Source organism: Marmota flaviventris, chromosome X (genome assembly GCF_047511675.1).
Source record: "Marmota flaviventris isolate mMarFla1 chromosome X, mMarFla1.hap1, whole genome shotgun sequence".
Taxonomy (NCBI): domain Eukaryota; kingdom Metazoa; phylum Chordata; class Mammalia; order Rodentia; family Sciuridae; genus Marmota; species Marmota flaviventris.
Window position 1 is genome coordinate 11,565,696 of NC_092518.1, and position 15,277 is coordinate 11,580,972.

At 38.1% G+C, this 15,277-nt stretch overlaps 1 protein-coding gene across 1 annotated transcript in view; it reads left to right on the forward strand.

Moving 5' to 3' along the window:
- Positions 1 to 15,277, forward strand: part of Reps2 (RALBP1 associated Eps domain containing 2) — a 148,048-nt gene that overhangs the window by 71,646 nt on the left and 61,125 nt on the right. Inside the window, exons 9-12 of the mRNA XM_071606892.1 lie at positions 541 to 610; positions 2,330 to 2,389; positions 7,073 to 7,118; positions 10,583 to 10,719. Of these exons, the coding sequence (XP_071462993.1) occupies positions 541 to 610; positions 2,330 to 2,389; positions 7,073 to 7,118; positions 10,583 to 10,719 (313 nt within the window). The remainder of the gene's footprint in view (positions 1 to 540; positions 611 to 2,329; positions 2,390 to 7,072; positions 7,119 to 10,582; positions 10,720 to 15,277) is intronic.

The window sequence follows — 15,277 nt, forward strand, 5'->3', positions numbered from 1 at the left end:
CAGTTTATCTGAAGTGACCCCTGAGCCTTTTAGTTGCGAGAACAGAAACCCGGCACCTCTCTCTGCTTGTTAAAAAGTACACAGGTTCATACTTGGCTGACTGGACAAGTGCTATTCAATTCTCTGGCTGAATCCCAGTCCAGATTTGAATTTAATGTAGGATTCATACATGTGATCTGAATCATTATTTCTTTCCTCTGTATATGAAAAAATTCAATAGAAATTATCTTTTTATAAAATTTTATTTTAATTGTAGATGGACACGATATCTTTATTCATTTATTTTTATGTAGTACTGAGGATTGAACCTTGTGCCTCACACGTGTGATGTAAGTGCTCTGCCACTGAGCTACAGCCCCAGCCAATAGAAATTACCTTATGCCTCACTAGGAACCTAAAATAAATAAATATATTAAACAGTGTAGCTTACTGAAGATAGAGCTTTGGCAATAAATATAGCTTTTTAAACATTTTCATCGTATGTGCACATCACTTAATTTCTATTCCAGCTTGTAAATTCACTTGTTTTTCTTTTCCAAGAAGACATCTGTTAAAGATATGGCTGACTTTCCTGTTCCTACCCAAGATGGGACTGCTGATGACAAACAAGGTACGAAAAGAATGAGTTTTTTTTTTTCCCCTTCAAAGACATTCTTCCTTTGTTTCCTTATCTATTTCTTTTTGAATGGCCGACTTCTAGAGCAAGTGAGAACAGTTCTCAGCATGTAAAATCATTATGCAATAGTTCAAATTGTTTTTTATAAAACAATAGTTTATAAAGTAGTAGCAAGAGCTTGGGTGTTCAGATCCCCTCATTTCATTAAACCCTTTGTCACTCTTGATTTCAGGCTATTCTGACACCTTACAGTGGAATCTGGTCTTATGAATTAGAAAATGAAGTGGAAATAACAGCAAGCTCAGAATCTTGTGCTGGCAGATATGATCCCAGAAAAATCAATGTAAATTTACATTTGTACACAGGTGTAATCTGTGAGGAAATTCTCTTTTCGGCCAAGCCTCTGTGCCAGCACTTTATCTTTTTCTCAGTGTTTTTTTTTTTTCTCTTTGGAGGTCTGACATGGAGCTCAGCCACAATTTGCCTTTTTTTTTTTTGGTACCAGGGTTTGAACTCAGGGGCACTCCACCACTATCCCCAGCCCTATTTTGTATTTAGAGATAGGGTATCACTTAGTTGCTTAGCCCTTCACTGTTGTTGAGGCTGGCTTTGAACTCACAATCCTCCTGCCTTAGCCTCCTGAGTGGCTGGGATTACAAGTGTGTACCGCTGTGCCCGGCAACACAATTTGCCTATCTTATTGAGAAGCCATGCAGCACAGTGTTCCATGTTAGAGCTACTGTCAAGGACTGGGGATATAGCTCAGTTGGAAGACTGCTTGCCTCATATGCATAAGGCCCTGCAGGGTTCAATCCCCATTACCACTGGGGGAAAAAAAAGAGCTACCATCAAGCACAGGAATGAGTTGGCTTGCAATAGTAGGAAGGCCCCTTTCTTCCAAGCCCTGTACTTTGCATAATGTTTTCATAATCTACCAGCACCTTCCTCATATGCTGTTTTATTCAGTCCTTAAATTGACATGTTCTATCACCTAAAATTTAGAGATAAGTAAACTGAAGTTCATGCGGTATGAATTATTTACTTTTACAAAAAAGCAAAGGAACTGGAACAAGAAGTAAGAATTTCTAAATCTCAAGCCAGCATTCCATCTGTTATCTGATAATGATTCACTACCTTTGAATGAGAAAAGCTTATCTGAAGTGAAGCTATTTCAGGTTTTATTGTTGAGACTTGCCATTGATTCAGCTTTCATAGGGGTTAAACATGAATAATAAGTTTTTCATTAAGCAATAATTTCATGCTTTTTATTTAAATATTTGCTTAGAAGAGGCAGATGAAATAGACAGTGGATGTAGCCCTGTGTGTTCTCATCACTCTCCTAACTGGTGGATCTTAGTTTTGACGCATAGTGGAATCACCACTGGGTGAACGGTGAACTCTGAAAATATTTTAGCCCGGGTTTCACTCCAGATAGTCTCATGCCATTGACCTGGCTGTCAGGAATGAAAGAGGGGAATTTCTCCTTCTTCCTGATATTGCTCTGTGTAGGAGGAGAACCTATTTCCATGCTCCAGGAGGTCTTTATTGTTCTAATAAATGCTATAGCAACTTTTAGAGATTTGGAAGATCTGTTTTAATAAGTGACGACTAGAGATTCTTTCTTTTAACAGAATATACCTCAGAAGTAAACTTTCATAGGTTTTTTGTTCTTTTCTCTTCTTTCTCTGTGTTCTCAAAAAATGAAACAAACAGCGCTAGCCTTGAAAAATACTATGAATGAAGCCCTACCAAAGGATGTGTCTGAAGATTCAGGTAGGAGAAAACCATTTTAATGTACTTTCTATATTAACATTTGTAGCTAAAAAAATAGTTGTGACAAGATTGCTCCCTCTGCAATAGTATGTCTGTTTCTCTCTAAATACTTGTCTTGTGTTTTGTTATAAGGAAACCCTTTTGACCTTCTACCCTTTTTCTGTTTTTAGATATGAGAAGAAGGTGACTTGTTTTTAAGTTGTGAATTTAGGTTTCATTGACAGGATCACTTATTTTGAATTTAGGGTCTTGCTAAAAAAGTACAAAATTAAGAAGATTTGGGGTTGAGATGATTTCAACAAGACGTAGTTTCTGTGTAGAGCAAGGAACTATAAGGTAAGTCAAGTGGAGGCTCAGAGTAGGTATTTTCCATTTCCAAAGCAAAAATCTCAAATATTTTTCTTATACTTCAGCACCAGGAAGGCAAGTATATGTACTTATACATGGAGTGGATTCCAAGGAGACAATAAAAAAACTGGGATGTCCTTTTTTGAAAAGGTGGAACTGTGTTTGTGGATCCATGTAGAATGGCTGGGCTTCTGTCCTCAGCTCTCTCCTGGTGGAGCCGTTGTTGAACCAAGATGAACCCAGTTTAAAACTGAGTGGCTACAGAAGGCATTAATAGTTGGAACTCTGGTTGTGAGGACATGAAGAACTTGCTGTTTTCTCTTTTACTATTATTTCTCTTGCTTTTTAAATAAGTAAATCATGTTTGTTGTGATTAGCTGGCTATCTTCCCAGGCTTATGTGTTTAAAATTGGGATAGAGGAATCAATATAATATTGAGACTTATGCTTTGATAAAATATTTTCCAAATAATGTCATTTAGGATTTAAAAAGGATAGTGGGAGGAAGAAGAGGAAGGAGCAGGAGGTTGGATCAGAGGAGGAAGAGAGAGGGTGTAGAGAAGGAGAGGTGGAGAAAAAATATGAATGAGAATACATGTTTGATTTTAGTGATAAGGGCCTGAGAAATCTGTATTTTTAGTCAGCTCCGAGGTGATTCTGGTTTGCAGCTTCTTTGGAGAACCACTAGCTCTAGAAGTGATGCTGCAAAATAGAAAATGAAGATTATAGATCAGTCATGACTCCAGAAGTGATGTGAATTCCCAGGCCTAATTTTGATTTTTGAGATTTGTTTGGATTCATTCATCATAGGGGGAACGCTCTGTTTGTATAGGCCAAATGCCTAAGGCTAATCCTTTCCAGCTCTAATTTTTGATGCTTATGTGGATGCTTCCAAATTTTTGCAAACTTCATGTTATGGTATTAGCAAAAACTGTTTAAAGTTGAATAGATGCTTTTCCAGCAGCCTTTGAGCATCCTAACTCTTCCTATTTTGTCCCCTAGGGATTTCAGCATGAGATCAAGTGCTCTCTAAGGGATGAGCTTTAAATCTCATTTTTAAAAAATATATTTATTTTTAGTTATAGGTGGACACAATACCTTTTTATTTTATTTATGTGGTGCTGAGGATAGAACCAAGGTCCCCACACATGCGAGACACACACTCTACTGCTGAGCCCCAGCCCCCCTAAATCTCATTTTTAACATTCCTTGATTAGGATTTGGCATCACCAAGCAAAACCTAACAGGTGTACCAAAGTACATGAAGTGTATCTAAATTCATTTCACACTGTGCCTGGGAGCATGCTGCGTGTTTTCCAATTTGTTCTAACCATTGCTGCCCCTTTCTGGATATGATGGAATTCCTTATTTCAAACTTATTTAATATCTCTTTTCCTAAGAAATGCTTGATTTCCTCATGGGAGACACAAGAGTCTCAAGGTGGTAATTATACTTCTGGTTATTGGTCCATGTCCTGAAACAATTCACCTCAGTTCAGTTGCTGCCTTTTAGAAGGTTAATATTTAGACTTCTCTCTCTTCCCATTCCCATTTCCTGGAAAGATGATATGCCTGGAGTGTTCCAGGCAGCTATAATTTTTCCCTTTCTCCAGCTAAGTGAGAAGCTGTGATTCATCCACTGAATTCTTGAATCCACAACACAATGTACCCTTACCATTTTTGCAGATATCCATATGCACTGAGCCAGGCCTTCAGAGGCTTGGAGGCTGATAGAAGAGTTAAGTATAATAGAGTAGTCCAGCCTCTTCTAGTCTGAAACCTAGGGAGACTTACCATGACTTACCTTGGATACATTTTTGCAGGTGGATGGGGAACCATCTCCTTACTCTGCTCTTGACAGTTGGTGGTAATAATGGTAATAATAATAAAGTGGTGGTAATAATAATATAGACAATGAAGGTGATGTGGTGGGTGATAGATGAGAGGGTAATATGTTATCATGGAATAAGGGCATTCCTTGTTAAATATTTTTTTTCCATATACCCTTTCCCTTTTAATTGCTGAAAGTGTTTATATTAGTGGTGTCTAAGAGATTTCTTACTCAACACCCTATTCCAACCTAATTCAACCAAGCACACTGCACAGTGGCAGTCTTTATCTTGATGTCTCTGGGTCATGCTGAGGTGTTTTAGACTGGTTTGCCTACATAATGTTGCTTTCAGATTGCTTTTGGTGATTTTAGGGGCTGCTCCATTGCCAGCAGTCACCCCATGGTCTCACTGCTATAGAGAAGTTCTCTCCTTCCATTACCTGTACCAACTTTGCTGTCCCGGAAGGAACTAAATTTAGAAACCAGATTTCCAACATTGAAATAGCAGGAAACTGTATTTGTATTTATGTATTCTATGACAGTAACAACTTGCAACTCTACAGTACATTCAGTATTTTTTTTGTATCTTTACCTTCTTTTCTGCCCCTGTGAGAAAGGGGCTGCATTTTTATTATCTTCACTCTGTAGGTGATGAAACTGAGGTTCAGGGAGGTAACGACAGCTAGTTAATGTCATGGTAAGGAGGAGCACCTCGGTTTCAGGACTCCTGGCCTGGACTCTGGTCTTGTCTCCCCATTGCTCATCCACACCCTCACCCCCTATGTCTATCTGTCTTATCTTTTATGAGCAGGGCTCACCCCTACTTTCACACCCATCCCTACACCAGCAAAAAGACAAAGATAATGACAGTTGACAAAGGAATTAACGGTTACCATGGTCTGGTTTGGGGAACAGTATTTTAACACCACCAGGATTTCTCCTACCCAATTACTTCTTGAAAGCATTGGAGCTCAAGGGAGAAGAGGAATACAGAGCCAGTGGTAGTTAGTCTGCCCAGAGACTTATTCTCAGCTACGTGGTGAGTCTGGCCATATGTTGGCTTCCCTGCAGCCCCAACGCTGGCTCTTTTTTGTTTGTTTGTTTGTTTTTTGGCAGGTATCCAGGATTGAACTCAGGGGCACTCAACCACTGAGCCACATCCCTAGCCTTATTTTGTATTTTATTTAGAGAATGAGTTGCTTAGCACCTCGCTGTTTCTGAGGCTGGCTTTGAACTCGTGATCCTCCTGCCTCAGTCTCCTGAGCCATGGGGATTATAGGTGGTGTGCCACCTCACCTGGATCTATTTCAGTTGTTTGGAACTGAAAAATGCCAGTGTTCTTACTACAGTAAGCCAAAATGCTTAGGTTGGAGAAATGTGTCTCTTTTGCAGCTGACCACGTCTAAGAGGAATATCTCTTTGTGCCTTGTTAGCATTTATGAGGATTTTCAGTTCCCTTTTCTGCCCTGCTTATTTAACTCAAGGATTTTAATGATCATCATCAATTCAGCAGGCTGCTTCAAACCAAGGAGGGTTTTTATCTTTGGAGCCATGTAAGAGGATGGAATAATGCAGTGAGACATTTTCTTTTGGAAAAATTTGTGAAAACAAATGAGCAAATTATACTCTCCTTGTTTCTCATTAGTAGCACTCTTTGTATGAATTTTTATGACATCTTATGAGGAAAAATTTGCAATGTTTGCAAAACCTTAACATAGCTACTGGTTTCTAAAGTTGTCTTCCATAAAGGTTTGAAAACAAAACAAAACAAAAAGAGTGATGCTTTTGTAAATGTTTCTAATTATTTCCCACAAGCTTTGATGGTAAGTAGGCTCCATGGGTGTTTAGGGAGCAAGTTAGTTTATAATTTAAATTTGATGAGGAAAAGTCATGTGGTGGACAAAATATTTCAATGATTTCATTCCATCATATTCTTTGTCTGATTTGGTCACAGAGACATGGGGCATAAGGATATTTTTCTTATAGGAAAAGAAGCACAGCTTCATTTAACTTACCTGTAGGAGTGTTGCTTTGTTGTGACCATGCTGCTCTGGTAGTATATATTTTTTAAAAAAATGGTTGCCTGAATAGGTTTCTTCCTGGCCCACAGTAGAGTCTAGTTTGAAATCTATTACTAGACTATCATGATAGACCAAGAAGCCCTCATATATGGACTGGCCATATAAAAGATAACCCCTTAAAAGGGTTGTCTTTTTATCCTGGGTTGTTTTCATTTATCAACTTAGATTTGAAGAATGGCTTCTCAGATAGTGTTCTGACAGAAGGGGGAAATTACGCAGGTTTTCCTTTCCCTTTAGTCGTGCCTTTACCTTTAAAATAATATTAGGAAACTCTGACAATGTGGAAGCCCTGAAGTTCTCCACATGGACGACTCTACCTCACATTTACTTGTTGATATGTTCTGTATGGGCCCAGGTGCTGCATATAATCCTGTTTACCTGCAGAAATGAAACCCAACCAAACAACAAATAATCTTTTGTTTCAGCAACTCCTAAGGATTCCAACAGTCTCAAAGCAAGACCAAGATCCAGGTAGTATTTATTTAATTTCTGCTTTAATACCCTTGTGCCCTGTCCCTGTCTAGAAATACTCCCCATACCCAAACACTGATCTTATTTGCCTTTATATTTGAAGCTAAGGATATGGGCTGTTTCACTAGTTGTGAGTGACCTGGTTGGAACACAGAGTGTTGCTGGGGAACCTCTTATTCTCTGTGGCCATTAGTGCTAGAAAATGGTGACTGATCCTCTGTAGTCCCCTTACAGGAAGTGGGTTGTGTAAGATGATCCAGTTGGAGCAGAATGATAAATAATAGGAGGAAGTAGTGTTGGAAAGAGTAGAATATGGTTAATAGGTAACTAACAACTAAAACTTGCTATCATGACCAGGTGAATATCAAAAAGTAAGAAATCTCTGGAATAAAATATAAAATAGGGAAAAATGCTTTTGATGATTTCAAGTAGGTGTGAAATTTCAGGTAAGCAGTGCTTAATAGTCTTTTCAAAACTATCTTAGTGTCTCTTCTCTGCTCCACATTTTTAAAAATAATCATTAGTGGAAGAGGCAGAACCAGTAGGGCAAAATTGTGGTTGATATCAGACTCAGAGGAGTAGAAGAGAAATATAGAAACACTAAAAGAGTTAAAATCCACCAAAGAGGAGAAATGATATTAGGACTACTTCAGAGAAGTAGAACTGGTAAGATAGAATTGTGTAGAACCTGTGTAAGATAGACTACCTTATGTGTTTTCTGAGTTTTGCTTTGGTGCTTAGTGACTTCCCCCACTCCTTTGGCTATTAGACACATTTGTGAAAAAGTGAGTTTAAGCCTGATGGTAGTTAATAAGCTTGAAATAAATACCTACATTTATGGAAATCTCATCTCATTGTAAGGCAGAGAGTTACTCCTTAGTTTATCTTTTATATTTATGTTTTCTAAATTGAAGTTTTGCTTCCTTGTTTATAGAAAATAGAGACACCTATATTTATATTTTTAAAAATTATAAACTAATTTATTTTAACGGGAAGGAAAGGTATAGTCACTTTTTATGTCTAGTGTCACCACATTTACTTATTCTTTTTATTTTTTTAAATTTTTTTAGTTGTATACAATACAAGGATATATCCTGAGATTATCACAAAAGCATGGAACACAATCCACTCCAATTTAGTCCCTAGCACCCCCACTTCCCTCCTTCCACTCCACCAGTACTTCTTCAATCCATTTCCAGTTTAAGGATGAATGGATCTTTTACAAAGGTCTATACTAGCATTGGGATATGGTAATAGTAATTTTTGTCTGTTTTCCTAGTAGGAAAACCCTTTATGAATTGCAGAAATCTGCTTATGTATTATGTGTTAAACCATAAATTGAACTTCATAGTTTTAGCTTTTGCTGACTACTTCTCTCCCCCAATGTCAGTGCAATTATAAAATTTCTTAGGCCACATTCTCTGTTATTAGTATGTGTAGTAAATATTTTATATTATTCTTTCAGAGATTGGCCTCCTGGTCTAATTTGGATGATTTTATTTTCACTATTTCCACCTGGGTCTTTACTGCAAACAAGAGAATCAAATCATTTTAATTCTTCTTTTTAGAATAGTAAAGCTTTGTGGAAATGTAAGAGAAAGAGGGAAAGTCATTCTAATGCCACTATGTCTATTTTTTGTCAGTTCCCTGTACATTTAAGTTTTAATTGGTTGTTGTCATGGTTATACAACTTCATTTATTTGATATTTAGTACTTTCAATATGAAAATATAAACACACAGGTTATATGTGGACATGAAATGGAAATGAGGCTTATTGTATGGGATGGTGTTCATGTGTGTATACCTACACATGCACACATTTTTTTTTTAAATTATGTTTTTAGTTGTAGATGGACATGATACCCCTATTTTATTTATTCATTTATTTTTATATGGTGCTGAGGATCTAACCCAGGGCCTCGAACGTGCTAGGCAAACGTTCTACCGCTGAGCCATAACCCCAGCCCCACACACATTTTTTATACACACATATTATTCTTTCTTGAGTGGAAGATGTTATAAAAGTTGTATGTGACATAGAAAGTTCTTTTAGTTTTTACCTAGGGTCTGGAATTTTTTTTTAAATCAGGAGTTTTTGTTTAAAAACCTTGTCTTCTTGTATCAATTCCCTTTTATTCTGGTTGAAAGTGTTAGAGCATTCCTCCTTGCTAGTTCCCACCTGTCCTTGCCTTGCCTTAACTGTCTTGCCAATTATATTACAGGGACCACCCCAGAGCATGTCAGATGTCATTATGGTGGCTTTATTAAAGATTACAACCTTGCAAGATAGGTAAAACTCTTTAACTACCACAAAGAAACCTTGAGAAACTAATTGAGGAAAATAAAAACTTGCTGTGTCAAGAGCAGCTCTGCCAAGAACTGAGGGGCCTAATAGTCATTGATAGATTCTAATTTCCTAAGTACCACTCTAATAGCTAAGGCCAAAGAACAGTTTCCTGAGGTTAATTTGTCTCCAGGACATATCTCTGACTCAGAGGTAATTTTCTACTTTGACATGAAATTAGTGGAAAAGCTGAAGAGAAGAGACTATACACATCCACTCCCCCATCCTTTTTGTGATCATCATGTTGGGAGCCTATCCTTTGACCTAAGCAATAGGTCAATGTATGGAGTTGAATTAATGAGAAAATAAATAGGTCTCCAATAAATACTCTAGCTGCTACTGTCTGGCTCATAGGCCATATAAAAACATTTTTTTAAAATGGAATTTTAAACAGAGACTGGAGTTTGAAAGAACCTATGTAACTTTCTAGCCAGTGTGACCTTTGGTGATGGTAAGTTATGCAGTTCCTTTTTCCTTAAATGTCATTGTTAGAGTTATAATCTCAGAAGTTGCACCTTGCTACACTTAAGGAAGAAGAAGATTAAGTTGAAGGTTTTGCTTTCAAATTTTCCCTAAACCTCTATTTCTTAGGACAAGACAAGCTGAATCGCTTAGCCTTTTGATGTGTGTTTTTCCTTTCCTAAATTTCATTTATGGCATATTCCTTTGAATATTTGATTCTTAATCCCAATTTATCTGCCCCAATTCCATATGTGCCTGTTATCATACTTGCAAGTAAACTGAAAAAAGTTCTGCGATCAGTTAATACCAGGGAGCTCTTCTATTAAAACTCGGAAGTACCTAAGCTGAAAGTCTTATATGTTACTCTTATTATCAACTCTAATAAAAAGCAATTTGAATCTACACAGAGCTTTTGGGGATAAAGTTAGGTATATGCTATAATAAGAGAAAAGTGGTAAAAAATACTCCAATCTATGGTTGTATTTGGACAATCATTATACATAACAGCATCTAAGAGATAATAGATTTTATGGCTACTTTTGGCAGCCTATCAGCCCTTTGCAGTCACTTTGACTTTGGGGATATTTTTTGTTTCAACCCAACTTCAGGAGTAAAGCTTTGCTATTTCCCTTCTGACCTTCCCTTATTTTGCTGCAGATCTTACTCTAGCACCTCCATAGAAGAGGCCATGAAAAGGGGTGAGGACCCTCCCACCCCGCCACCGAGGCCACAGAAAACCCATTCCAGAGCCTCCTCCTTGGATCTGAATAAAGTCTTCCAGCCCAGCGCACCAGGTGAAGTGCCCCTTTTCCCCTTGAGCCCTTTCCTTTCCTTTCCTGTTGGAACCAGTGGGTGTGTTTCCCACAGAGGCTTTTGTGAGTTTGGGGAAAGAGCAGACCTGGCAATTTCCCATCCCACAAAGGTCTTCATGTTGCTGTGGTATTCTTGGGCAGGAAACCAATCCTAGACAGATATATAACACATGTGTCTGGAAGTTTGCCCACTTTGCTGTGGATGAAGAATTATGAAGTTCTCTACCAAGAGGATAAAAATAAGACAACTCTTGACATCCCAGTGTGTGCTTGCTGGGGTCTGGTTCTCTGCATCATGGTAATTTGTAAACAAGATCACTGTCATTTCTTCTGATACTTATGTGGTTCTTTTGTGCAAGATCTTGGTGGTCTGTGCCTGGTTAGACCCTTCTACAGTTTATCCTTGTGGAAAAGATCCTGTGCACTGTGGGGTTTAATGCAAAGGGGGCTTTAAATCAGCCTGGTGGTTGGGTAGGTAATAGAGGTAGATATAGAGCAAGGACTTCTTCAAACAGGTTGCGCTGGGACTTCTGGGAATGGGACTTTCTTAAGCCAACAGCTGTACAGTTGGGCCAGAGGTGGAGGAAGCCTGGGAGCCTGTCTGCTCCACTGGCTTCCTGTGCAGTGGAACATGTCCTCCTGGGGAAGCTAAGGAATAGAAGGTGAGAGACATGCATTTACATCACTGCAGGTGATAGGATACAGCAAGTTCCAGGTGTTATTTTGGGAGCAGCAAGGGCCTTTCCACTGATTCATGCAAGCAAGCTATAAATACACTGATTTCCTGAAACGTTTTCTACATCTATGTGCATTTTAAATCAAGCCAGCCTCAGATGCTAATGATTTGCAGATTATTATCTTTTCTACTAAAGCAAGAAAAGATACTCCTTGGCTCACACATGAGCGTGACCTCTGTGTTTGGGCAGAGCTCAGCATGTTTTATTTGTTCTAATAAAGTGCTCTCTTTACAGTAAAGTTGTAGATTGTTTTTTAATATACTCGACTCTGAAACTCTGTGAAATTCGATTCTCCCAATGAGTTCATCAGACAAAAATTTCTCTTGAATTTCTCCCCATACTTTGTTATAAGTTCTGGAATAATTTCATAGTAACTGGTATTTAGGGTGGGAGTAGCCAGGGTGATGATGCTCTAAAAATTCACATGGCTGGTGGATTATGACCTAGAAGATTTTTCTGTGGATTTAAGAGGATTAAGATAATCTGGGTAGCTATCTTAATACCTTTCTCTTACAAGGAGGGAGACTGGAAATGTGTATGCATCTCTCAGGCTGTTCGACCAAGCAAAAGAGAGATCAACTGTCTCTGAGAATTAACAACCTTTTGCCACATTGCATCATATAGCAGAAGAGACAAAATTGCATTTAGAGCTTATCTCAGCTGATTTTTAACTTTGATTGTTAGCAAGTGGCTTAATCTTTCTGTACTTCAGCTTCCTAATTTATAAATAAGGCCAGTATTGACTCCATGGAGTTTTAAGGTTTTGGTTAGATAAAAATCATAATACAAATTGTCACTCTGTTTGGTCCATAGACCTCAATATGCATCTGAGGCACATATTCCCATGCCCTGCAAGTGTCAGTCAGTGGAAAATTCTATGATTCTTCCTTTGATGGCTTTTCATAAGGCTTGCAGAAGCACTGAATCCCAGATGTCTGCCATATTACCTCATTTGTTAACATACTTACTTTTCTTCCATGTATTTTGTCTCATTTTCCCAAACCCAAATAAAGTACCTGTTTTCAAGTTCTTTAGGGAGAACCAGAATTAAGACAGTTTCTTTTTGACATCTTCAATGATGTGACTTCATGATGAAAAATATTTTTATTTTGATAAATACCCTTGTGGCATGTCCAGATAGAGCCAAGTTTGAACAAAGAATAGATGGACAGGTGACATCTGTAGTCATAGCCTACTTCCATTGTCTTTTCAGAACAGGTTTACACACATGACCTTTTTAAAAAATATTTTTTAGTTATACATAGACACAATATTTTTTTTTTATTTTTATGTGGTGCTGAGGATTGAACCCGGTGTCTCACATGTGTGAGGCAAGCACTCTGCCACTGAGCCACAACCCAGCCCCCCATACATGACCTTTTAATGAACAGAGTTTAAATTCATTTCATGAAGAACAGAACATTTTGCAATATGAAAAGCAGGCAGTATCATTGTATCTACTTAATTTGTTTCCATGTTAGTTCATGCACACAGGAAAGTATGGGTTGGTTTAAATTATGTAGATAGAATTTTAGTATCTTGCATATTGCTAGAAAATATTAAAATTCAGACAAACTAGAAATGTGTGAAGTAGACTCTAAATCTACCAGAGGAAGTCCACATGGTGTAAAACCCTTTGTTGTCACTTTAGATATGTGTGAAATGTGTGAAGCAGAGTCTAAATCTACCAGAGGAAGTCCACTTATGAGATCCGTGGTGCACATGGTGTAATTCCTTTGTATCACTTTAGATAAACAGGATCACACTACATTTGCTGTTTCTAATGAACCATTCTTCTATTTCATAGTAGAGAACTACATCATTCATTTTAATGCTTGCATGATATGGATACCATAATTGTTTATTGTTTATGGAGATTTCTCTCTCTCCTCCCTCCTCCTTCTCTGGTCCCCATACTTTTCTCTCAAGCTCATCTGTGACCCTGATTCTCCCCACCCGCTCTTTCACTTATTTCTCACCCTTGCCCACCTCATGTCCTCCTCACACCCTTCTGTATCTCCTTTCTGCCCCCCCTTCTCCCCTTCTCTTTTTGTCCTTCCTCCTCCCTCCCTTTGCCAGGCTTCCCCAAAACCCCATTTTGCTCTTGTTTTAAAGAAGGCAGAGGTTATCAATGATTTCAGATCCATATCTTTGTTTCTCCATCTAATTGTTTTCTTGCACTAAATCCTATATGTTGGAGTTCTGGGGTCAAAGCTGTAGATATTGGAAGTATAGTTGTATATTGCCAAACTGTGGTAAAGAAAGCCTATCAATTTATCCCATTGGTAATAGTATTTGAGAGTGTTTCCTCACACTCTCATCACTGTTTCATGTCCATCTTTTTAATCATTACCCTCATGATAGGCAGAGATTTTCATTTTCCTGATTTGTAGTGAGGATAAGAATCTTTTCATATCTCAATTGGTCATTATTGTTTCTTCTTTTTTGAGCCACTTGCTCACAAGGCTCAGTCAGCTTCTGTTGCTACATCTGGTTTTGCCTGACCTCAAACACTACTTGCCTCATCTTCATTTTGCCTGAGAGGTTCTGGACTTCCCTTATCCCAGGCACTTGGGAATGTGAGGGTAGCCCTGGGAAAGCTAACCTAACCTGTTGCTCTCTTTGGTCCTTGTCCCTCCTGCCCCTCCTTCTGCCAACTTTATCTTTTAAGACAAACTCTGCCTGGGCTACCCTGTTTATAACAATGAAGGAAAGAGGGAAAGTAAAGGAAAGGGGAAGATAATATGAGATGAGGCAAGATGTGGACTTGAGTTGAAAGAAGATAGAGTGAATTCTATGTTTGAAAAAGTGGGACTGATGGGATGAATGAAGCTAAGGTTATTAAGACAGAGTGGCCTAAGTTGGAGTGATAATGTGGAGAAGAAATTAGAGGGATAGAACATGCAAAGAAGCAAGAAGAGGAAAATGAAGACAAAGATGGGATGGTTGTTAAAACAGGAGTCATGATGTTTTATACACAGTTAGAAGCAACAAATAGCATCAAAGACTGTAGAGCCAAAGGAAGGAGTTTCTGCAGACTCTTGGTGTGAGATTCAAGTAGGATTTAAAGGATTAGCTGGGTGGCAGTAATGCCTTCAAATTTATCAAAAGAGGTAACATGATATGTAAAAGAAAAATAAAGGACTGATTTAAAATGCAAATCTATAAACAATTAACAAGGCAAACTTTGGAAATATGGGACACCTGGCCTCACCTCTATCTGTAAAGTGAGTGTGGATGTGTGATTTACAGGAGTCTGGACTATTCCAGGGCTCTAGGAATGAACATCAGACCTAGAACTTAGCATTTTATACTGTATTTTTCTTTATTTATTTCTTTTTTAAATTTAAGTGTAGTTGGACACAATACCTTTATTTTATTTATTTATTTTTATGTGGTGCTGAAGATCGAACCCAGTGCCTTGCTAGGAGAGCTCTCTACCGCTGAGCCACAACCACAGCCCCTATTTTTCTTTCTTCTTTTTTTTCTTTCCACATTTTTATTGGTGCTATAACTATGCTTTCAGCCATGAAACATTTTATATTACAGAAATTCTTATAAGAAAAATCATACCAAGAAGCCAGTCTTTTTCTAGGACCCAACCTCTTCTTCCTCATTAAAACAGTTGTTTTCATAAGATGATTTTTTTCTATAAAAGGGTTTTTTTCTCTTCCATTGGGTGGGAATTTCCCTCCTTCAACTCTTGACTCTTACCCACTTCTTCTAAAGCTGTGTCTAAAGTTTGTAGCCTGAGGTTTCTGTGGTGATGGTGAAAAACTTTAGGTCTGCCTCTGCCACAGCAG